At 38.7% G+C, this 20030-nt stretch overlaps 1 protein-coding gene across 2 annotated transcripts in view; it reads left to right on the top strand.

The window, feature by feature from the left end:
* Window positions 1-20030, top strand: part of SLC2A9 (solute carrier family 2 member 9) — a 304702-nt gene that overhangs the window by 32361 nt on the left and 252311 nt on the right. For both annotated transcript variants that reach the window (XM_027836293.1, XM_027836294.1), the window contains 3 exons: window positions 1979-2139; window positions 3445-3569; window positions 6226-6371. In XM_027836293.1, coding sequence (XP_027692094.1) covers window positions 1979-2139; window positions 3445-3569; window positions 6226-6371 — 432 coding nt within the window. The remainder of the gene's footprint in view (window positions 1-1978; window positions 2140-3444; window positions 3570-6225; window positions 6372-20030) is intronic.

Genomic DNA, 20030 nt, shown 5'->3' with positions numbered 1-20030 from the left:
AGTCCAGGGCAGGGATCATAGGGTCAGAGATCTAAAGCTATAAGGGAATTCAGAGGTCATCTTGTCCAGTTCCTTTAATTACAGATGAGGAAATTGTAGCTTAGGAAGGTTTAATGATTTGCCCCAGGTCACACAGTTGTTATTAGAAATAGGATTTGAACCTTGGGTCTTATTCCAGAGACAGTGTTCTGTTTACGGTGACAGATCAGGGAATAGTATAGATGGCATGGTAAGGATGCGGCGTGGAGGAACGAGGCAGGATGGGGAAGAATAGGGGGTTGTGATTAAAAGGAGGAATTTTACAGTTCTGGATCATGGAGTTAGCATAGTTATGGGTGTAATAACAAATGCTCATGGGTTGATTGATTGATGATGATATCCGAAGTATAATCATCCAAGTGCGGGGCTTTGGTGGAATGATGCAGTGAGTAATGGTTGAAGAAGCTGGTGGCTGGTCAGGATGGTTAATGTTGCATTGACTTATATATTGGTATCCTTAGGAATGAGGGAAGGATTTGGGGTAGAGGAGTAGATTGTGAATCTGGTGTTGACTGACTCCTTGAGAAAGAAAGGAAAATGACCTGGGCATCGATAAATTAGGCCAAGGAGCTATAGCCGGATTAAGTAAACCTCTAAGAAATGAAATATCTGCACAAAGATGACAAAAGGGACAGCCTGGGAATAGGAATAGTAGAATCAAGGATAATAGGATTCTTCCTACTTCTCCTGGTCTAGTGTGTTAAGGGATATGAGACAAGGAACTTCAAGTCCTAAAGAAGGATAGTGAGGGATGCAATATCTTCAGGGTAGGCCAAGTTATTCAGTACCAGGAGATGGCAAGAAATGGAGGTGAAGGCATCTAAGATAAAAGAGAGTTTGATAACAATGGAGTGAGAGTGACAGAGAGCACAATGAAAGGGAAGAGCAGAAGAGGATATGTTCTAGGGAAGGATAGGTTTAGGTGGATTGGGGAGAGGAAGCAAGGGGAAAAGATTTTTACCTTTGAATCACAGGGAGAAGGGGACAAAGAACCAGAAGATTGATCAGGGCCCCTGTCCTCTAGGATCCTGCAAAGACTGAATATGTTGTTGGGGGGCGGGAGTGGCATTAGCCACTCTAAACGCAGGGGAATCAGGGATGACAGCCAGGTAGAGGTGCCAGGGGGTTGGTGTTCTCATTTTTTTAGGGTTAGGCTGAATGCATATTCAGTGTCAAGCCTATAGTTTCATCCTGAGACATTGAGACACAAGCTACAAGCCCTCAGCTCTCGGTCATTGAATTCCTCTCTCCCTATCCCACTAGTTCTTTTTGGAGCCCTGGGTTTCCCTGTTGCTTCTAATTGGAAATGATTTCTCCCTTGTCTGACCTCATCTCTCTGCATTCCTCTTACCTATTAATGATATTATACATCATTATTATATAATATATGATAGTATATGTTATAATTATCTATGTACAAATCCCCTTTACTGGAGTGTAAGTTCCTTGAGGTTAAGCATCACATCTTATTCATGTGGCATCTCTCTCAGTACCTGGTGCAGTGTCTTCAACATAGTAACCATGCCAAAAAAGTTGTCAGTGAATTCAGGGTTTTCACTAATGCATATTGCCTTTTCTACCTGTTCCATTTTGATGTCTTTAGGCATCTCTCTAGTATGACATTGTGATTTATCACAATACCTTTTCTCTTTAACGAGAGTAACAAGTTACGCAGCTTTTAAAAGTGTATGGAATATTAAAAATTAAAAACTTAAAAAAATCTTACTTAAAAACTTAGAAGCCTAAATGTTTTCATTGCTCATCCTAGGGATGAGCAAATTACTTCCTTTCCCTAGCTGACATGAGGCCCTTTGGAAAATTTGACCACCTATACATTTTGTATATCATCAGGGAAGGATTTTTTTTTTATGTAGGTGTAGGTTATGTTTTAACTTCTAAGATACAGAAAAAGAAATAACAATATATCATTTATTTCCAGTACATCAAGACTTTCTACAATGATACCTGGGAAAAAAGACAAGGCCACTCAATAGATAATAGTACTCTAACACTGCTATGGTCTGTGACTGTGTCGATTTTTGCTATTGGTGGCCTAGTGGGCACAATGATGGTGATTTTGATTGGAAAAGTTCTTGGAAGGTAAGAATTGGGCTAAGTAAGCTGCTTCTTATTGCTCATCTAACAAACTCATTAAACAGCATATAAAGTTATAGCATGTGACCCCTTCTCCTAAAAAATCATACTGTGATGTCTCATTATTGGCAGAGTTTATTTCATCATGTGGCAAAGGGCAATAGGAAACATTATTTCATGGATACTTAGTCATCACACGCATATATGTATATACACACATATATGTATATTTATGTATAGGTGTGCATATATATACACACATGAACATATATATACATATTTGTAACGTATGTCCTATGTACATGTTATTTATATGTTTTATATACACACACATACATATGGCTTTGGCAACCCTAAAGTGCTTTATAAGTTATTGTTACTGTGGTTGTTGTTTTGTACCATGCTCTTCTAATAGGCACTGTCACATGCATAGCATCAGGTCACTCTCACGGTGCTCCCGATTACTTGGCCACCACTGGAGTCCAGGCCATGTCATAGCTATTTCCCCGATAAGCCTGGGAAAACTAAAACCTCCCCCAAAAGTCAGCATCAGCTTCCTCCCCCACTGCTGGCTCTTTATAACAGTCTAGAGTCTTAAACATAGAATCACGGACTTGTAGGTTCAAAGGGACCCTAAAGTTCCAAAGTCCGGTGTATCTTTGAATACAAAGCTCTACAGTATTCTTGAAAAATGGTTCTCAGGTCTTTGCTTGAAGACCTCCAGTGAGGTGGAACTCACTACTGCCTGACAGGTAGACCATTCTGCTTTTAGATAGCTCTAATTCTTGGGAAGCTCTTCCGTTTGTTGAGCTGAAATTTGACTCTCTGGAACTTGCAATGCATTGCCCCTTACTCTACCCTCTATGTCTAAACATACTCACCTTAAGAAGCCCTGCCTAATGCCCTGGCATCATGGTAAATTTACTGGCCTGTTTTGTAGCAAATAGTCTAGCTCCACATCACTAGTATTCACTTGATAGTGAAGTTATATAGTGGCAAGCTCAAATACTTTATATATTCATGGAATTTTAGAACTGGAAGAGGCCTTAGAGCTTATCCAGTCCAACTGTCTGATTTTATTGAAATGGAAGACCGAAGAGTTGAGTTAACTTGCTCAAGGCTATACATTGTTTGTGTCAAAGCCAGGACTGGAACCTGGGTCTCTTGACTCTGAGTCTTGTTCTTAACTCTCCTCCATCTTGCTTTCTTTCCCTTGATTTGTCAAATACTGAGTTGCTTGGCACTATAATGCAGAGAGGTGAGTAGAATGCCTTGATACAGCTATGTTCTGATGATACCTCTCTCTTCTAGGAAATGTGTGTTATTAGTCAACAATGCATTTGCCATTTTAGCTGCAGTGCTTATGGCTTGCTCACGTCAAGCAGGATCCTTTGAAATACTAATCCTGGGTCGGTTCATCATGGGCATTGATGGAGGTGAGATGGCTATTTGTATATTTTATTGATTCTGCTAGCTATGGAAGATATCCTACCAAAGTATGTGGCCATTAGCAAAGTCATGACATCCTCTGCGTCTTCATTTTTTCATCTGTACATTGGAAGTTAATAATCTTTACACTACTTACCTAAAGAACTGTTGTACAAAGAAAATGCTTTATAAACCTTAAAGTGCAATAGACTTTACAGGACTGAAAGTTGGAAGCAACCATAGACATCACTTAGTCTGATCCTTTCATTTTACAAATGAGGAAACTGTGACTTAGGTGAAGTGACTTGCTTACGATGACTCATTAATAATTGGTGAAGTGAGGACTTGAAAATGACTCTTCTGACCCTCAAGTCCAGTGTTCTTTCCCTTATTATGTGTATACTCCTTATTATTGGGATATGGAATGGAGCGGCACGAAAAGAATCCCTATTAAAGTTCAATACTTGGTCAGCTTCAAGCTAAAATGAGACGTTGCAATAATGTTAGGACAAAGTCTCCAGAGGCAGCCAGTCATTTGTAGAAGGCATTTTTCAAGCTATAAAATCCTTTGCTTTATCAGCTTTTTCAGTCCGCTTAAACCTTCAGATATTCTATAGTGCCCAGAGGGCTCGCGGGTAGTTTTATTTCCTGTCTGAATAACTTTCCCTGTACATTTATTATAAAGAAGATGAAAAGAAAATTCCTTCAAAGCACCATTCTTGTTTAAATGTGTGATTCTTCCCTTTTGTTGGACAGTGCCACATTTTGGCAAGGCCACTAATAAATGCTCTAGTATCTCTAGAGGCAGGTGACCAGGATGGCTGAAGAGACTGCAGACTGGGACATGAGGATGATTAATGTAGGTAGGGCTGCTCAGACCAGGAGGAGAGGACTTGATGAAGGGTGGAGAGGCTAGACGTCATCTTCACTTTCACATATTTGCAGAGCTGCTGTGTAGAAGAAGGAAGTGAACTTATTCTATGTGGTTCCATAGGGCTAAACTACAATCAATCTACTACACACACAGGGGCAGATTTTAGCATAAAATAAAGAAGGAAGGACTTGGTAGCTTTAGAACTGTTCAATAATATAAATCACTGCCCACGGAGGTAGTGAGCTCCCCATCTCTTGGTAGAAGCTAATAGGTTACCTGTTAGTTGTTGCAGAGGCATTTCCTACATTGGGTGGAAAGTTTAATTAGACCAGTGGGATCAAACTTAAATAGAAACAGGGTCACTTAACTGTATATAAGGATCCCTTGGGCCACATATTAAATTAGAAAACTACACATTAATGTTATCTGTTATATTGTGTTTTTATTTATTTTGTTAAATATTTCCCAATTACAGTTTAATTTGATTCAGCCTCCTTAGGGAGTGTTGGCTGAGGCCCACACAGCCACATGTTTGACACCTCTGAATTAGATGATCCTTCAGTTTCCTCCTTGATTCTATGATTCTCTTCTTCTGTTGTTAATGGCCCCCTTTTGCATCCCATTAAGCATCTTACATAATGCCTTTGCTGTCTAGTTTGGAAACCTAGCTATTTTGGGGACTTGTATGCTTCTCACACACAAACTGGTAGCCGTCTTTCTTCCTTCAGAAATAAGCTTGGCTTAAAGATAGATGTGGTTATGAAACTAAAGATTCCAAACAAATACCTTGGCATGCATTGTTCCCAGGATGTATTAATAAAGAACTGTGAAAGAAAGGGAAAGTGACTGGAAAACAAACTTATCATTCCTCTACACTTCCAGAACATTTTAGATTTTCATAACTTTACACATTATGCTGTTAAATCTTACTAAATCTCTGCGAAATGGAAGAAATAACTTTTTTCTCCTACAAATCAGGAAATTAAAACTTTACACATTGAAATTATTGGCCACATTCTAGGAAAATGTATCTAGGAATTAAGACTATAATGTAACAGAACCAAAGACTGTTAGAATCTCAGAATAGAAGGAACCAGAGAAGTGGTCCATTCTATATCCCCCAGCCCTACCACCTGCATCATAATCCCCTCCACAGCATCTCTCTACTTAACACTTAACAGAGAAAAGAAAGTGTAGTCCAATGGAAAGAACCTGAATTCAAATTTTGTCTGTGCAGCTTACTACCCATATGACCTAAAGTATATTACTTTTCCTCTGTAAAGTGAAGAGGTGGAACCATTGGTGTCCAAGGTCTCTTAGCACTGAATCTGATGAAGTGATTTGTGGAGTAGCCGATCCCATAATTATAAACATTTGTACAATGAGCCAGAGAAGGAAGTGACAAGCCACTCTGGTATCTTTGCCAGGAAAACCCCAAATAGGGTCACGAAGAGTCGAGCATGACTGGAATGACTGAATGACAAGCATAAAGAAGTTCTCTCCTATATTGAATAGAGATTAGCCTTGCTTTACTTCCATCTTTTCTAGAGTTTTACCTTCTGGGGTTAAGCAGAATGAAGGAGACTGGAGGAATACTTGTTAGGGTTCATGCTTCAGGTCTGACTTGGACTAAATGACTACCATCTAATCCAAGATGCCATCTAACTCTGAAATTCTGAGATTTGATGACTGGGACCCAGTGGAATCTTTATCCAGGTGTCTATTCCCTGTTCTTCCTGGTGGCTAAAAGAAAGTAGCTAAGTCTCATTAATAATCATTTTCTTTCACAGGCATTGCTCTCAGTGTCCTCCCTATGTATCTGAATGAAATCTCACCCAAAGAGATCCGTGGATCTTTGGGACAGGTCACTGCCATCTTCATTTGCATTGGAGTATTTGCTGGTCAGCTCTTGGGCCTGCCTGAAATACTGGGACAGGTAAGTGAAATATCTTTTCTTTGTCTTGTGTAGAAGCATTTTGGATACCAACAGTGCAAGGGGCTACCTCAGGAGGCATTGTGCTCCCCATTGCTGGAGGTCTTCAAGCAGAGACTGTATAAACAGTTCTGAAAAATCTACCTTTGGTGACTATTTGTCACCCACCTCTCACTTGTAGCTCCAAGCAGTTGTAGCATGTGCAGCAGCCACACTCTGGTAAAACTATCATGGCAGATGGGTTAGACCAAGTTGAGGGTAACTGACAGGCCTCAAACCAATTGGTGAGTTAGGGGAATGTCTACCCCAAGCTTGTGAAAACTTCCCCCAGAAGAATAGATGGATGAGAAGAATTTGTTGCAATGGCCATGAAGATGGCTGAAGCAGGCACTGTGCAGTGCTGAGCTTGGTCAGACATTGAAGACACCAAATTCATCTACTGAATCCCAGGCCATCACCAGTTGTTGTCTTGACTTTTGTCCTATCATCGGACTTTGACGACTCTGGAAGAGAGTGTGAAGCTGATGACCCTGTGCAACTCTGCCTCACTTAAATCCAATCCACACACAAGTCAAGACATCACCTGTGATGTCATTGGTCCTCTTTGAAAACTAAGGACAAATAACAGACAACAGGCAGAGATCGTATGGGATGTTGAAAGTATCATGCTGGGGTATATGTTAATCTAGATATCCACTAAGGTCTTGTTCAACTCTGAGGTTTTATGCTTTTGATTGGAAAGGAGGAAAACTGGTCATGTTGGCAGGAGAGGTAACAGATAACCCAAGTGCTATATTAAAAAATACTAAAATAATAAGTGAATATAAGAAATATTACTTATACCAGCTCTTCTTAAAGAAATTAGCCACTAAGGGGATGCCCATCAATTGGGAAATACTGGATGGCATATGAATGTTAATGGAATTCTGTTATGACTTAAGAAAAGACAAAATGAATAGCTCCAGGAAGGCTTGTATAAACTCATGTCTAGTAAAGTGAACAAAAAACCAGGAGAACTGGTTTATTTATTTATTTATTTATTTAGTTATTACTATTCTAAAAATGGCAATAACATGGTAAAGACAAACAACTTTGAAAGGCTTAAGAACTCTGATCAATGCAGTAATCAACAACAGCTCCAAGGGATTGATGATGAAGAATGCTGCCTACCTCCTGATAGAGAAATGGTGGCCTCAAATTGTATATTAGACATTAATTTTTACATGGCAAATGTAGGAATTTGTTTTACTTGACTGTGTGTATCTATTAGAAGAGATTTAAAAAAATTTTAACAGGGGGGTAGGGGGAAGGAGAAAATAAATGCTTGTTTGTTGAAAAAAATTTAAGGTGTTAAAAAAAGGCAAAAAAAGAGGAAGAAGAAGGTTTCTAGCATGTTGGATGGGACCTCTATGGAATATCTTTAGAAAGATGTGGACAGGAGTTACATGGAATAAAATGTGGAGGGATGGCAATCTTCGTTGGAAGAGGGAGAGCCCACATAAAGGAAATCATATATCCATTAAAATGTGAACTATGTCTTTTCTATGCCATTGTACTGTTTCCATGAAACCATCCTTAATTTCCTAAGGAGGAAATCATCTCTCTGACATCTGATCTCATCGCATTTTGACTCTTCTTATGCAATGATCATATTCTAATTTGTATTATAGCAATTTGAGGCATCTGTCTTATCTCCTCCTCTTGGGCAGGGATGATGTTTTCTTTATCTTTGTATCATCCTCAGGGCTAATTCAGCAATGGACTATGCTGCTAGTAGGTACTTAATGAATAGTGACTGAAAGTATGGGTAACAAATGGGAGTTATATTGAAAGATGGCATTTCTATTTTAGCATCGCTTTATCAGATGCTGAGACAGTCTAATAATTTATTTTTAGCTTTTACAAAAGAATCTACTTCAAAAGTATAGCAAGAAACAACAAATGTTTTTCCCCAGCACCTGGGGGCATAATCCCTCTTACACTCCTTCCAGTTTCTGGGAAGGAGAGGAGGATTCAATTCGTGGTTTAGCTCAGATTTTATAAAGCATAGTCTCACCAATTTCCAAGTCCAAAGCCCTCCCCAGGCTTGCATCCCAGCTCCTTGGCTTCTCGGGGCTTCCCTACCAACCTGACAACAACATCCCAACCTGGAATCCTGGCTGACCTCAAAGGTCACCATGGCTCAATCTCCTGGGTCCCTAGACTCCACTTTCCAAGCCTAGAATGGAAAAGGACAACTGAAATAGAGCAAGATCCCAATCCCCTTTCTCAGGGCCCATGTCTTAAACGCAGAGTGGGAAGATAGCTGTTGCCCCACACCTACCTTCTTGCATGGTGCCCATGCTTCAGATGAACAGGACCTTCACATCCTGGATGGTACCAGAAAGCAAGCAAAAGATATTTTGAAGTGGTCCATGGGAGAACTCTTCAGAAACCTGAATGAGGAATTATTGTGACTGTTAAAAAAATAGTTGACTCAATTCTATTTTTTATGAATCTATAATATCTAGATTACTGGGCTAAATGCCAAAGGATGATATAATATTTAGATAAGACTAGCCCTATGGTATTTAGAATATTCTTCAGTCCAGAGTTCTTCAAGAAGAAACCATGCAATGCAGCTGAGGGAACTAATGAACTAGCTATATTTAGAAAAAGACTTAAGAGGTCATCTAGTCAAAGCCCATCACTTTTCAGATTGGGAAACTGAGGCCCAGAGACAGGAAGTGACCTGCCCAAAGTCACATAGGTAATAAATGCCACATCTGGAACTTAAACTCAGGTCTCAGATTTTGAGTTCATTGAGACAGTTCAGGGATCTTTCTACTGTACCACACTGCTCTATGACCTATAAGGTATCTTTTAGCTCTAAATCTATGGTTTCCTGATGTCTCCTTGTGGCTTGGGGGTGACCCTGGGTTCTTGAAGACTCTACCGTCAGAGCATAAGCTTTGGAAAGTCCTACCAGTATGGAAAGATTTCACAGATGGGACTGATGATATAATGGTATGCCTATTGTCTAAGGACAAGCCAAATTAAGTTTGATAAGGTTCATCACCACCATGACTCATTTTTTTATGAACAGCAACTTAAAGATGGACTGCTAAGGTACAGATGTCCTAAAACCTGGATGATGGAAGGAAAGCTCTAGATGACATCATAGATATTGGAATGGTGAAGTGTAGGAATAATAGGCTGGATACAGGAGGACAGGTTCCACTATATCAGGGGATTGTTTGGGTTTCCTTCTGACTCTTAGGCCTATCCTGGGAGTTTGTAACAGGGTGGGGAGCCCTCAAAATAGGACCATAAGCTGGTCAGCCTTATTATATATGGATGGACTCTTGTTGCTGTGATTGTCTTTATGTAAATTGTAAAATGTGCTTAGCCTGAGAGTTTCGTGTCATCTCTCCCTGGAAATGGCAACTAGTTCTGTGCACTTCATTCATTTCAATATTTTCTCCTTTGGATTTCCCTTTCACTTTGCTCAGATGGTGGAACATCTCCATTAATTTGAAAGAGTGCAGCAGGCCAAGTGATGGGGTCTTAGGTTTTCTTCCATGCCATTGCCTTGGGAAGCTTTTCAGTTCTTTTAGACTTTTTCACTCCTTTCAAGGCAGTTCTCTTCTTCAAGTATTGCTTTTGGGCACCTTGAAAAGTCATTTTGAAACATTCAAGTGCAGCTCCTATATTAAACTCCATTTTGTAAAATTCCAGATCCATTTATAGGGCCTTACTTGGAGAAAAACATGCATAAGAAAATTATTCTACTATACCTTGTATACCAGGGACAGGCAGATTTGAATATTTACTAATTCTAAAGAAATTATTTATCTTTCGTAACTTGGGAACACGATCAACCAAACCAGCAAGAATTTATTGTGTATCTCCTATAATAATCATAACTCACATTTCTATTAGCACCTTAAGGCTTGTTTATAAAGTACTTTCTTCATAACACCCCTGTGAGGTAGGTAGGGCAAATCTGACAGTCCCTTTCAGATGGGAAAAAACTGAATCCTTGAGAGATAAAGTGAATTATACTAGTTCCGTTTCAGAGGTGGAATTGGAACTCCGGTATTCTGATTTCAAGCCACTACACCACACTGGCTATTTCTATCTAATACTACAAGGGAGACAAGAAAGTGATGATAGTGTACTTTCTCTTAAAGCCCTTACAATTTTAATGGGAAGATGAGAATAATGCATATCAATAAGTTAGTGGTTTAAACAGAGGAGTAGGGGCAGCTAGGTGGAGGGCATTTTGAATTGTTTCTTTTTCCTAAAACATGGTGGCTGCATCTCCCATTTCCATCCTTTGCAAAGGCTGTCTCCCCTGTCTGGAATTCTCTGTTGCTATTCTTGTGCTTCCTGAAATCCCTGGTTTCTTTCATGAATCATCTCAAGTGAGGTCTCTCCTGGTACCCTGTTATCCTAGCAGCTAATGCCTTCTCTCTTTCTTGTTTCTGATTTGTTTATGTCTTGCTACACCTACATATGTATAGATTGTCTTCTTCATTAAGATGTAAGGTCATTGAGGATGAAGACTTTTTCCCTTTTGTCTTGGTAGCCCCAGTACTTGACATAGTAGTGCCTGATAGTAAGTGCTTAATACATGTTTGTAGATTGAATGCTTCCTTCCTGATTCCAAAGTCAGTTATGCTAACCACTGGTTAAGGTTGTCTCTCCATATATCTTTATATTTTTCATTCATTCCAGGTGATTTGGGAGGGATTTTTGTTTCTAGTCTTTTATTGCTATCGTGTAAGTCAGTTACTAATATTACAAAAACCAATAATATTTTGTAATTTCACCTGGCATATACAAAATAAACACCATAATTAATTGGACTTTAAAAGTAGGCCTTGTCTAAGTGAAAACTCAGAGGAAAAAGGTCTTCAAGTCTATCTCTTTTGGTTTTGATGAAAAAAAACTCTTAAGCTTTGTTTTAAATAAAAAAAAACTTTTAAAAACACTACTTGGGTGACACACACAAAAATAACAATTTCCTTTCCTCCTCTTTGGCATAAAAATACATTTTAAAGTCAGCCAAAACAACTTTTCACCTTCAAGAATAAATTTTGAAATTCTGACTTGAAAGCTGAGTGTTTTGTAGTTAGGATTTTTTTTCAGGGGAGGTGGTTATCTTTCATCCCTGATGCTGTCTGGTTAGTCCTTCATTAAGTTCAGCCAGATTTCTCAATCTTTAATCTCTTTCCTGACCCTGGTCTAGTCATTTCATCCTCTGAGCTTCATTTTTCATCTATAAATGAGTAGGTTAGGCTAGATAATCCGGAATTTTTTTTTTTTACTGTAGCACTCTATAGTCTCTGTTTTAAGGTTATTTCCCTTGATAATGTTCTATGTCCTAAGTGCCCTTCTAGCTCTAACGTTCTCTTAACTATGAGCTAGACCCCTTCCAGCTCTTAAAATTCTATTCTGTTCCATTTTATAGCTCTCCTACAGTACCATGAACATAGGCAAACTTAAATAAAGTCTATCCATGCACATACAGCAGGAATCAAAGGACTTTAGGAAAGAGCAATAGGAGATGAAATGGGAGGGGAAAATTCCTTTTGACTTTTCATTTGTCTTTTCTTAGAGCTCTTTCATCTTTCCTACAAACTGTATTCACAATCTCTAAGATATTCCCATTGTGTACTCAGATTCTTATAATCTAGCCAAGGGTTCAGATTCTTGAGATCTGGCCCACTTGCATTAGCGATACCAATTCCTTAAAAGTCTGGCCAATATGGTGGATTCTTTAAATCTTACCCACCCCCGATTGACGTTCTAATAAATCTTGTCTTTGGCTGGAAAAAAAAATGTTCCTATTGTGGAATAAGGTTCAAGACACAGAAACATCAAGGTGTCAGAAATGGGAAACAAGCTTGGAGTGTGAAAGCTGGTAGGGGAAGGCATGGTTTTTCCATGGCAACCAGGAGAAAGATGCTGAGTGAGTGGCAATTGCAGGCTTTCATTCTGATACTGAATGAAAGGAAAAGCAGGGATGAGAACTGATACACAGCTTACTCAATGAAGGACAAATGCATTTTGAGTCTGATGGACAAATGATGAAAGAAACTTACAAATTGTATTTTCTTTTCTTTTAATTTATTTTTTTTATTTGTAGTTTTCAACATTTACTTCCACAAGAATTTGAGTTCCAAATTTTCACCTCATCTCACCCCTCGCCCCACCCCAAGATGGCATGCATTCTGAATACTCCTTCCCCTAGTCTGCTTTCCCAGCTATCTCTCCCCCCCCTTCCCCTTCTATTTTCCTGTAGGGCAGGATAGATTTCTATATCCCATTTCCTGTATTTCTTATTTCCCAGTTGCATGTGAAAACATTTTTTTTTAAACATGTGTTTTTTTAAACTTTGGGTTCCAAATTTTCTCCCTTCCTCCCTCCCCACCCACCCTCATTGAAAAGGCAAGCAACTCAATATTGGCTATACATGTGCAGTTATGCAAAACACTTCCATAGTAGACATGATGTGAAAAACTAACTCTATTTCCCTTAATCCTATCCCACCCCCCATTTATTCTATTCTTTCTTTTGACCCTGTCCCTCCTTAGAAGTATTTGCTTCTGATTACCCCCTTTCCCAATCTGCCCTCCTCTCTATCATCCCCCTACTCTCTTGTCCCCTTCTCCTCCTATTTTCCTGTAGGGTAAGACAGATTTCCATACCTAATTGAGTGTGTATGTTATACCCTCCTTAAGTCAAATCCTATGAGAATAAGATTCACTCATTTCCTCTCACCTTCCCCCAGTTCCCCTCCACTGTAAGAGTGTTTTCTTTTCTGTTTTTTTTGTGAGATAATTTACCCCGTTCTACCTTTCCCTTTTTACTTCTCCTAGTATAATCCCCTCTCACCCCTTAATTTTATTCTCCAGATATGACCCCTTCATCTTCAACTCACCCTGTGCCCTCTCTCTCTCTCTCTCTCTCTCTCTCTCTCTCTCTCTCTCTATTTATCTATCTATCTATCTATCTATCCATCTATCCATCTATCTATCCATATAATTTTTTTCCTCCAACTACCCTAATACTGACAAAGGTCTCATGAGTCTCAAATATCATCTTTCCATGCAGGAATGTAAACAGTTCAACCTTAATAAGTCTCTTATGATTTCTCTTTCCTGTTTACCTCTTCATGTTCCACTTGAGTCTTGTATTGGAAAGTCAAATTTTCTATTCAGCTCTGGTCTTTTCATCAAGAATGCTTGAAAGTCCTCTATTTCACTGAATGACCAGTTTTTCCCCTGAAGAATCATACTCAGTTTTGCTGGGTAGGTGATTCTTGGTTGTAATCCTATCTCCTTTGCTCTCTGGAATATTATATTCCATGCCCTGTGGTCCCTTAATGTAGAAGCAGCTAAATCTTGTGTTATCCTGATTGTGTTTCCACAATACTTGAATTATTTCTTTCTGGTTGCTTGTAATATTTTCTCCTTGACCTGGGAACTCTGGAATTTGGCTACAATATTCCTAGGAGTTTTCCTTTGGGGATCTCTTTCAGGAGGAGATTGGTGGATTCTTTCCATTTCTATTTTGCCCTCTGGTTCTAAAATATCAGGGCAGTTTTCCTTGATCATTTCTTGAAAGATGATGTCTAGGCTCTTTTTTTGATCATGGCTTTCAGATAGTCCAATAATTTTAAAATTCTCTCTCCTGGATCTATTTTCCTGGTCAGTTGTTTTTCCAATGAGATATTTCACATTGTTTTCTAATTTTTCATTCTTTTGGATTTGTTTTACAGTGTCTTGATTTCTCATAAAGTCACTAGCTTCCAATTGCTCTCTTCTAATTTTTAAGGAAGTATTTTCTTCAGTAATCTTTTGGACTTCCTTTTCCATTTGGCCAATTTTGCTCTTTAGGGCATTCTTTTCTTCATTGGCTTTTTGGACCTCTTTTGCCATTTGGGTTAGGCTATTTTTTAAGGTGTTATTTTCTTCAGTATTTTTTTGGGTCTCCTTTAGCAAGTTGTTAACTTGCTTTTCATGATTTTCTTGCATCACTCTCATTTCTCTTCCCAGTTTTTCCTCTACTTCTCTTACTTGCTTCTCAAAATCCCTTTTGAGTTCTTCCAAGGCCTGGGACTGATTCATATTTTTCTTGGAGGCTTTGGATGTAGGAGCTTTGGCTTTGTTGTCTTCTTCTGGTTGTATGTTTTGACCTTCTTTGTCACCAAAGTAAGATAATATAGTCTGACTCTTTTTGCACTGCTAGCTCATGATCCCAACCAGTTACTTGAGTTTTAAACTCTTTGTTAGGGTAAGAGTCTGTTTCCAATGTGAATAATGTACTGTCCCAAGCTTTGGGGGTTTGTACAGCTGTTTTCAGAGATACTTGTAGGGACCTGAAAAGTGTCAGTTCTTCCAAGGTGCTATGATAAGGGGCCAGGTGTTTCCTCTCCACCGCCACAACGAGCTCTACCACGCCAGCATTCCTCCTTGCCCCAGGACCACCCCTCAGAACTGTGACCCAGATCCAAGCACAGGTAAAACAAGAGATTCCTTCCTCAGCCCTGGCAAAGAGATCCTTGCAATCCCCCTCTGATCAGCCACTGGATTCCCCCTCAGTCTGTGGGCTGGAAGCTCAGAAGCCAGCCGCTGCCCTGGGGGTGGCTGAGATCTAGCTTCTTCTCTCACAGTAGTAACAGACTTTTCCCACTGACCTTCTAAGTTGTCTTTGGCGTTTGTGGGTTGAGAAGTCTGGAAACCACCACAGCTGCCTGCAATTCAGTCCTCTGAGGCCTGCTCCAGGTTTGTTGCGGCCTGTGCGCCCACGCCGAGCCGCGCTCCTCTCCCAGCTCGGCGTGATATACCTTTCTGATCAGCCATCCAGGTTGTCTTGGGCTGGAAATTTGTTTTACTCTGGTTTTTTTGGGTTCTGCTGCTTTAGAATTTGTTTAGAGTCATTTTTTGTAGGCATTTGGAGGGGTTTGAGGGAGAGCTCTAGCAAGTCACTGCTTTCCCTCCGCCATCTTGGCTCTGCCCCCCATAAGTTATTTTTAAAATCTTAGTAGCTTAGAGCCTCCAATTAGGAAAATTCCTAACATTTAGACAGAGCTCCTATTTAGATTATGTATGTTTTCCAGTTAGCCACTGATTTCCACTCTTTCCTTTTTCCTGGCATCGAATAAATATATACACACATGCAATACATATTAGTCACGATCAATCATGGATTTTTGTATAAGTGGAAACCTCCTTCAAAGGTACAAATTAAATCAAAAGTCAGAATAAACTTGAATAATATAAAAATTCAGCCATAAAATTCCCACCATTTGCAGTTGGTTTCGAACAGAGGATAAATGGAGAATTTTAACACACCATCCAGCATCTGCTTGGGATTTTAACACATCATTCCAGCATCTGCTTGGGAAGAAATAGTTTAGTCATACTTCTCCACTGGATTCCTTTTTTTTTTTTTTGGTTTTCAACATTTGTTTTTAATAAAATTTTGAGTTCCAATTTTTTTCTCTTTTTCTCCGTCTCTCCCATCTCCCCTCCCCAAGACAGCAAGCAATCTGATATAGGTTATACATGGGCAATCATGTAAACATATTTCCACATTAGTCATGTTGTGAAAGAAAAAGAACAAAAGGGAAGGGCCACAAAAAAAAAAAACGAAAATGGAAAAAAGTGAATATAGTATGCTTTGATCTGCATTCAAACTCCATAGTTCCTTCTCTGAATGTGGATAACATTTTCTTTCATGAGTCTTCAGGAATTGTCATGTATCATTGTATTGCTGAGAAGACCATAGCTGATCATTGTACAATGTTACTGTTGCTACATATAATGTTCTCTTGGTTCTGCTCACTTAACTCAGCATCAGTTCATGTAAATCTCAGGTTTTTCTGAAATCTGTGTGCTCATCATTTCATTTTTTTTATTTAAAAAATTTTCCCACTTAATAGTATTTTATTTTTTCTAATTACATGTAAAGATAATTTTCAGCATTCACTTTTATAAGACTTTGAGTTCCAAATTTTTTTCTTCCTCTCTTTCCTCCCCCCCTCCAAGATGGCATGCAATCTGGTATAGGGGATACATGTACAATCATATTAAACATATTTTTACATTAGTCATGTTGTGAAAGAAGAATCAGAACAAAAGGGAAAAACCACAAGAAAGAGAAAACAAGAAGAGAGAAAGTAGTATGCTTCGATCTGCATTCAGACTCCATAGTTCTTTCTCTGAATGTGCATAGCGTTTCCCATCATGAATCTTTTACAATTGTCTTAGATCATTGTGTTGCTTAGAAGAGCTAAGTCTATCAAGGTTGGTCATTGCACAGTGTTGCTGTTACTGTCTACAATGTTCTCCTGGTTCTGCTCACTTCACTCAATGTCAGTTCATATAAGTTTTTCTGAAATCTGCCTGCTCATCATTTCTTATAGTACAAGAGTATTCCATTACATTCATATACCTCTATTTGTTCAGCCATTCCACAATTGATAGGCAGTCCCTCAATTTCCAATTTTTTTGCCTCCACATAAAGAGCTGCTATAAATATTCTTTTACTTGTAGGTCCTTTCCCCTTTTTTATGATCTCTTTGGGATACTGGTTCTACCATTGAATTCTGGGGCTGTAGTCAGTGAATCAGATTCCTATCCCACACTTTCATTTTTGGTGTGATGCAGTGAATCACACAGGATAAGTTGGCACGGAAGGGTTATGATTTTCATTGTAGATTTCATTATCTTTCCCCCCCAAACCCACTCCTTTACCAAACTTGTCCATTTTTATCACACAGAACCTTGATGTCAGCTCTACTCTCATTCATTCCACATATTCAATGAGTTGCCAGGTCTTTTTGTTACTACCATGATAGCATCTCTTGGATCTTTTCTCTTCTCTAATCACATAGCCATCATCCTAGTTTAGGCCTGCAGTACCCTTCATCTGAGTTACTGTAAGAGTCTCCTAGTTGTTCTCCCTAACTCAAGTCTCTCCTCTCTTCAATCCATTTCCCACAGAGTTGCCAAAGTGATTTTCCTAAAGTGCAAGTCTGGCCAAGTCACTCCCTCACTCGATAGATTCTAATAGCTTCCTATTGACTCTAGGATCTAGACTCCTCTAGATGGCCCTTAAAGTTAACAGTAGGCTTCCAACCTATTATTCCTTTCTGGCACTCTACCATCCAGCTAAACTGGACTTCTTGCTGTTCCTCATACATATTATGATTTCTCAAACCTCTTTGCCTTTGCACTGGCTGTCTCCCATTCCTGGTGTTCACTCCTTTCTCACTTCTGCTGCTTAGAATCCCTTGTTTCCTTCTAGACTCATCTCTGATCCTTTTCATCATATGCCAGCACACAGTAGGGGCTTATTAAACATGTGGATTGGCCAGGTGATTATTGTTGGAGGGAAGAGTAGCTATCCTTATCTTCTGTCATCTTTGCCCATTTGGTTGGGAGGTTGGGAAGTTGGGAGGTTGGGAGGTTGGGAGGTAAAATTTCAGTTGTTTTGATTACATCTCTCTTATTAGTGAACCAGAGCAATTTTTCACAGAATTATTAAAATTTTCCAGCTATTTAGAAGACTTTATATTCTCAGGCCATTCTTCTATTGGAGGTGGCTTTTTGTGTTACGTATTTAGTTAGTACCGTATATGACTTGACTGTCAGACAAAGGTGATATTTTAAAATGACAAAACCCCCTGCTTTTTGAAAGAAACATGCTAGAAAGAGAGAAAGCTATTTGCTTGGAAATGTTTCCCTCATTATATGATTTTGTTGCCAAAAACTATTTGTGTGTTACTTATGAAAACTCTCCTATCTTCACACTTAAAAAATAAACTTGGAAACACAATCTTCTAATTTGCTTTAAAACTTTTGAAATGGTAAGTTTTAGTGTATTTTAAACTCATTTATCAAAATGGCAAACATATAGTACTTTCTGATTAATTCTCAAGAATAAGTAATAACGTTAATAATCATTAATATTACCAATGGTTAATATCAATGATCATTATTAACAATATTAATAATGGTGATCTATAATATCAGAGAAGATGTATATTTACTATCCTAATTTAAACAAAAACCTTTTCATGACTAGTGGATGGTATTGAAAAGTGAAATTTAATAAATATATCCAATGATACACTTGCTCTATTTATAGTTATATATCCTGGTAAGGTATTTTTATAGCTATATTCATTAAAATCAAATATCAAAATAAACTGGACATAGAACCATATATAATTTATAAATATATGTATATTTTAGAGATGCCTGCTCAGAAACTTTTTTACTGATCATGATCTGAGCACATTTACTGAGCACTATCACAAAAATTTGGACATCACTCTTCTAATTCACAAAGACCTTTACATTACATTAATGTGGGAGACTTTATCAAATCCTTTCTTAAAATTTAGATAAGTGATATATACAGAATTCCCTTGATGCAGCAATCTAGGAGGGATAAATTTAGGGACTAGACTTGTGATTTTAATGGTGTATAGGGAACTCCTGGGAGAGAAACTCCCTCTACCAGTGCAGATTGGCACCTTCTCTGGAATTTATAGAGTATAAGAGGTACCTAGAGTATAAGAGGTACCCAGAGCATGAGAGGTTAAGTAGTCCAGGATTACACTGTCATTATGTGTCATAGGCAGGATGTGAACCCAATTTTTCTTGACAGCTAGGTGGTGCAGTGAATAGAGCTGCACACCTGTAGGCCTGCATTCAATCCTTCAGTCCAGCCTTAGACACTTACTAGTTGTGTGACCCTGGGCAGATCAGTTAATCACTGCCTACCTCAGTTTCTTCAACTGTAAAATGGGAAGAATAATAACACCTCCCATCTAAGGTTGTTTTAAGAATCAGATAAGATAATATTTATAAAGTGCTTAACTCATTGCTCAGCACATTTATTAAATGTTTGTTTTGTCCTTTCTGTCCCGGAGACTGACTCTCTACTTACTATGCTGCCTTCAGTAACTCGGTCAAAAAAAGGAAATGAAGTTAATCTGACATGATCTGATCTTGATGAAATCATGCTGGTTCTCTCTTTGTGATCCTTGCTTCCTTTCTCGATGTCCTCTAACCAACCCATTAATAATCAATTTTAGAATTTTTGTGAGGAATCAAAGTTAAACTCGATGACCTAGCGATTTCTTACCCTGTGCCGTTACCTTTTTAAAAAACTGGAACATTTGCCCTTCTCCAGTCCTCCTTGTCCTCCATGGTCTTTTCAAGATCACTGGTGGTGATTCTGTAATTACATCTACCAGTTGTTTTAATACCCCAACACGTAGTTAGTTTGGATTTGGTGACTTATGCTTATTAAAGACAGCTAGTGGCTCTCTCCTTATTTATCTTAGACTTTAACTCTTTATTAGAGATTTTTGTTCTCTCCTTTCTGGTTCAAGGACTATTCTCCTTGGCAAATACAGAAGTAAAATCAGTATCGCTTTTATTCTGCCGCCTCTTGTTATTGTCCCATACACTGGTCCTATCCCTTTTTTTTGTCCTCTTGATTCTAACATAGGTTAACCATCACCATCACCTCCATTTCATTCTCAGCATTCTTGACCAGCTTTAGGTCATTTCAGATTCACTTTATGCAGCTGCTTTTTGGGAAAAAAATCAAAAAAGGTTAACTGACTTACCCCAGGTCACACAGCTAGTGATT

This window comes from Vombatus ursinus, unplaced genomic scaffold (assembly GCF_900497805.2).
Source record: "Vombatus ursinus unplaced genomic scaffold, bare-nosed wombat genome assembly UNPS02014818.1, whole genome shotgun sequence".
Lineage (NCBI taxonomy): Eukaryota > Metazoa > Chordata > Mammalia > Diprotodontia > Vombatidae > Vombatus > Vombatus ursinus.
This window is presented reverse-complemented; position numbering and strand designations above follow the sequence as displayed.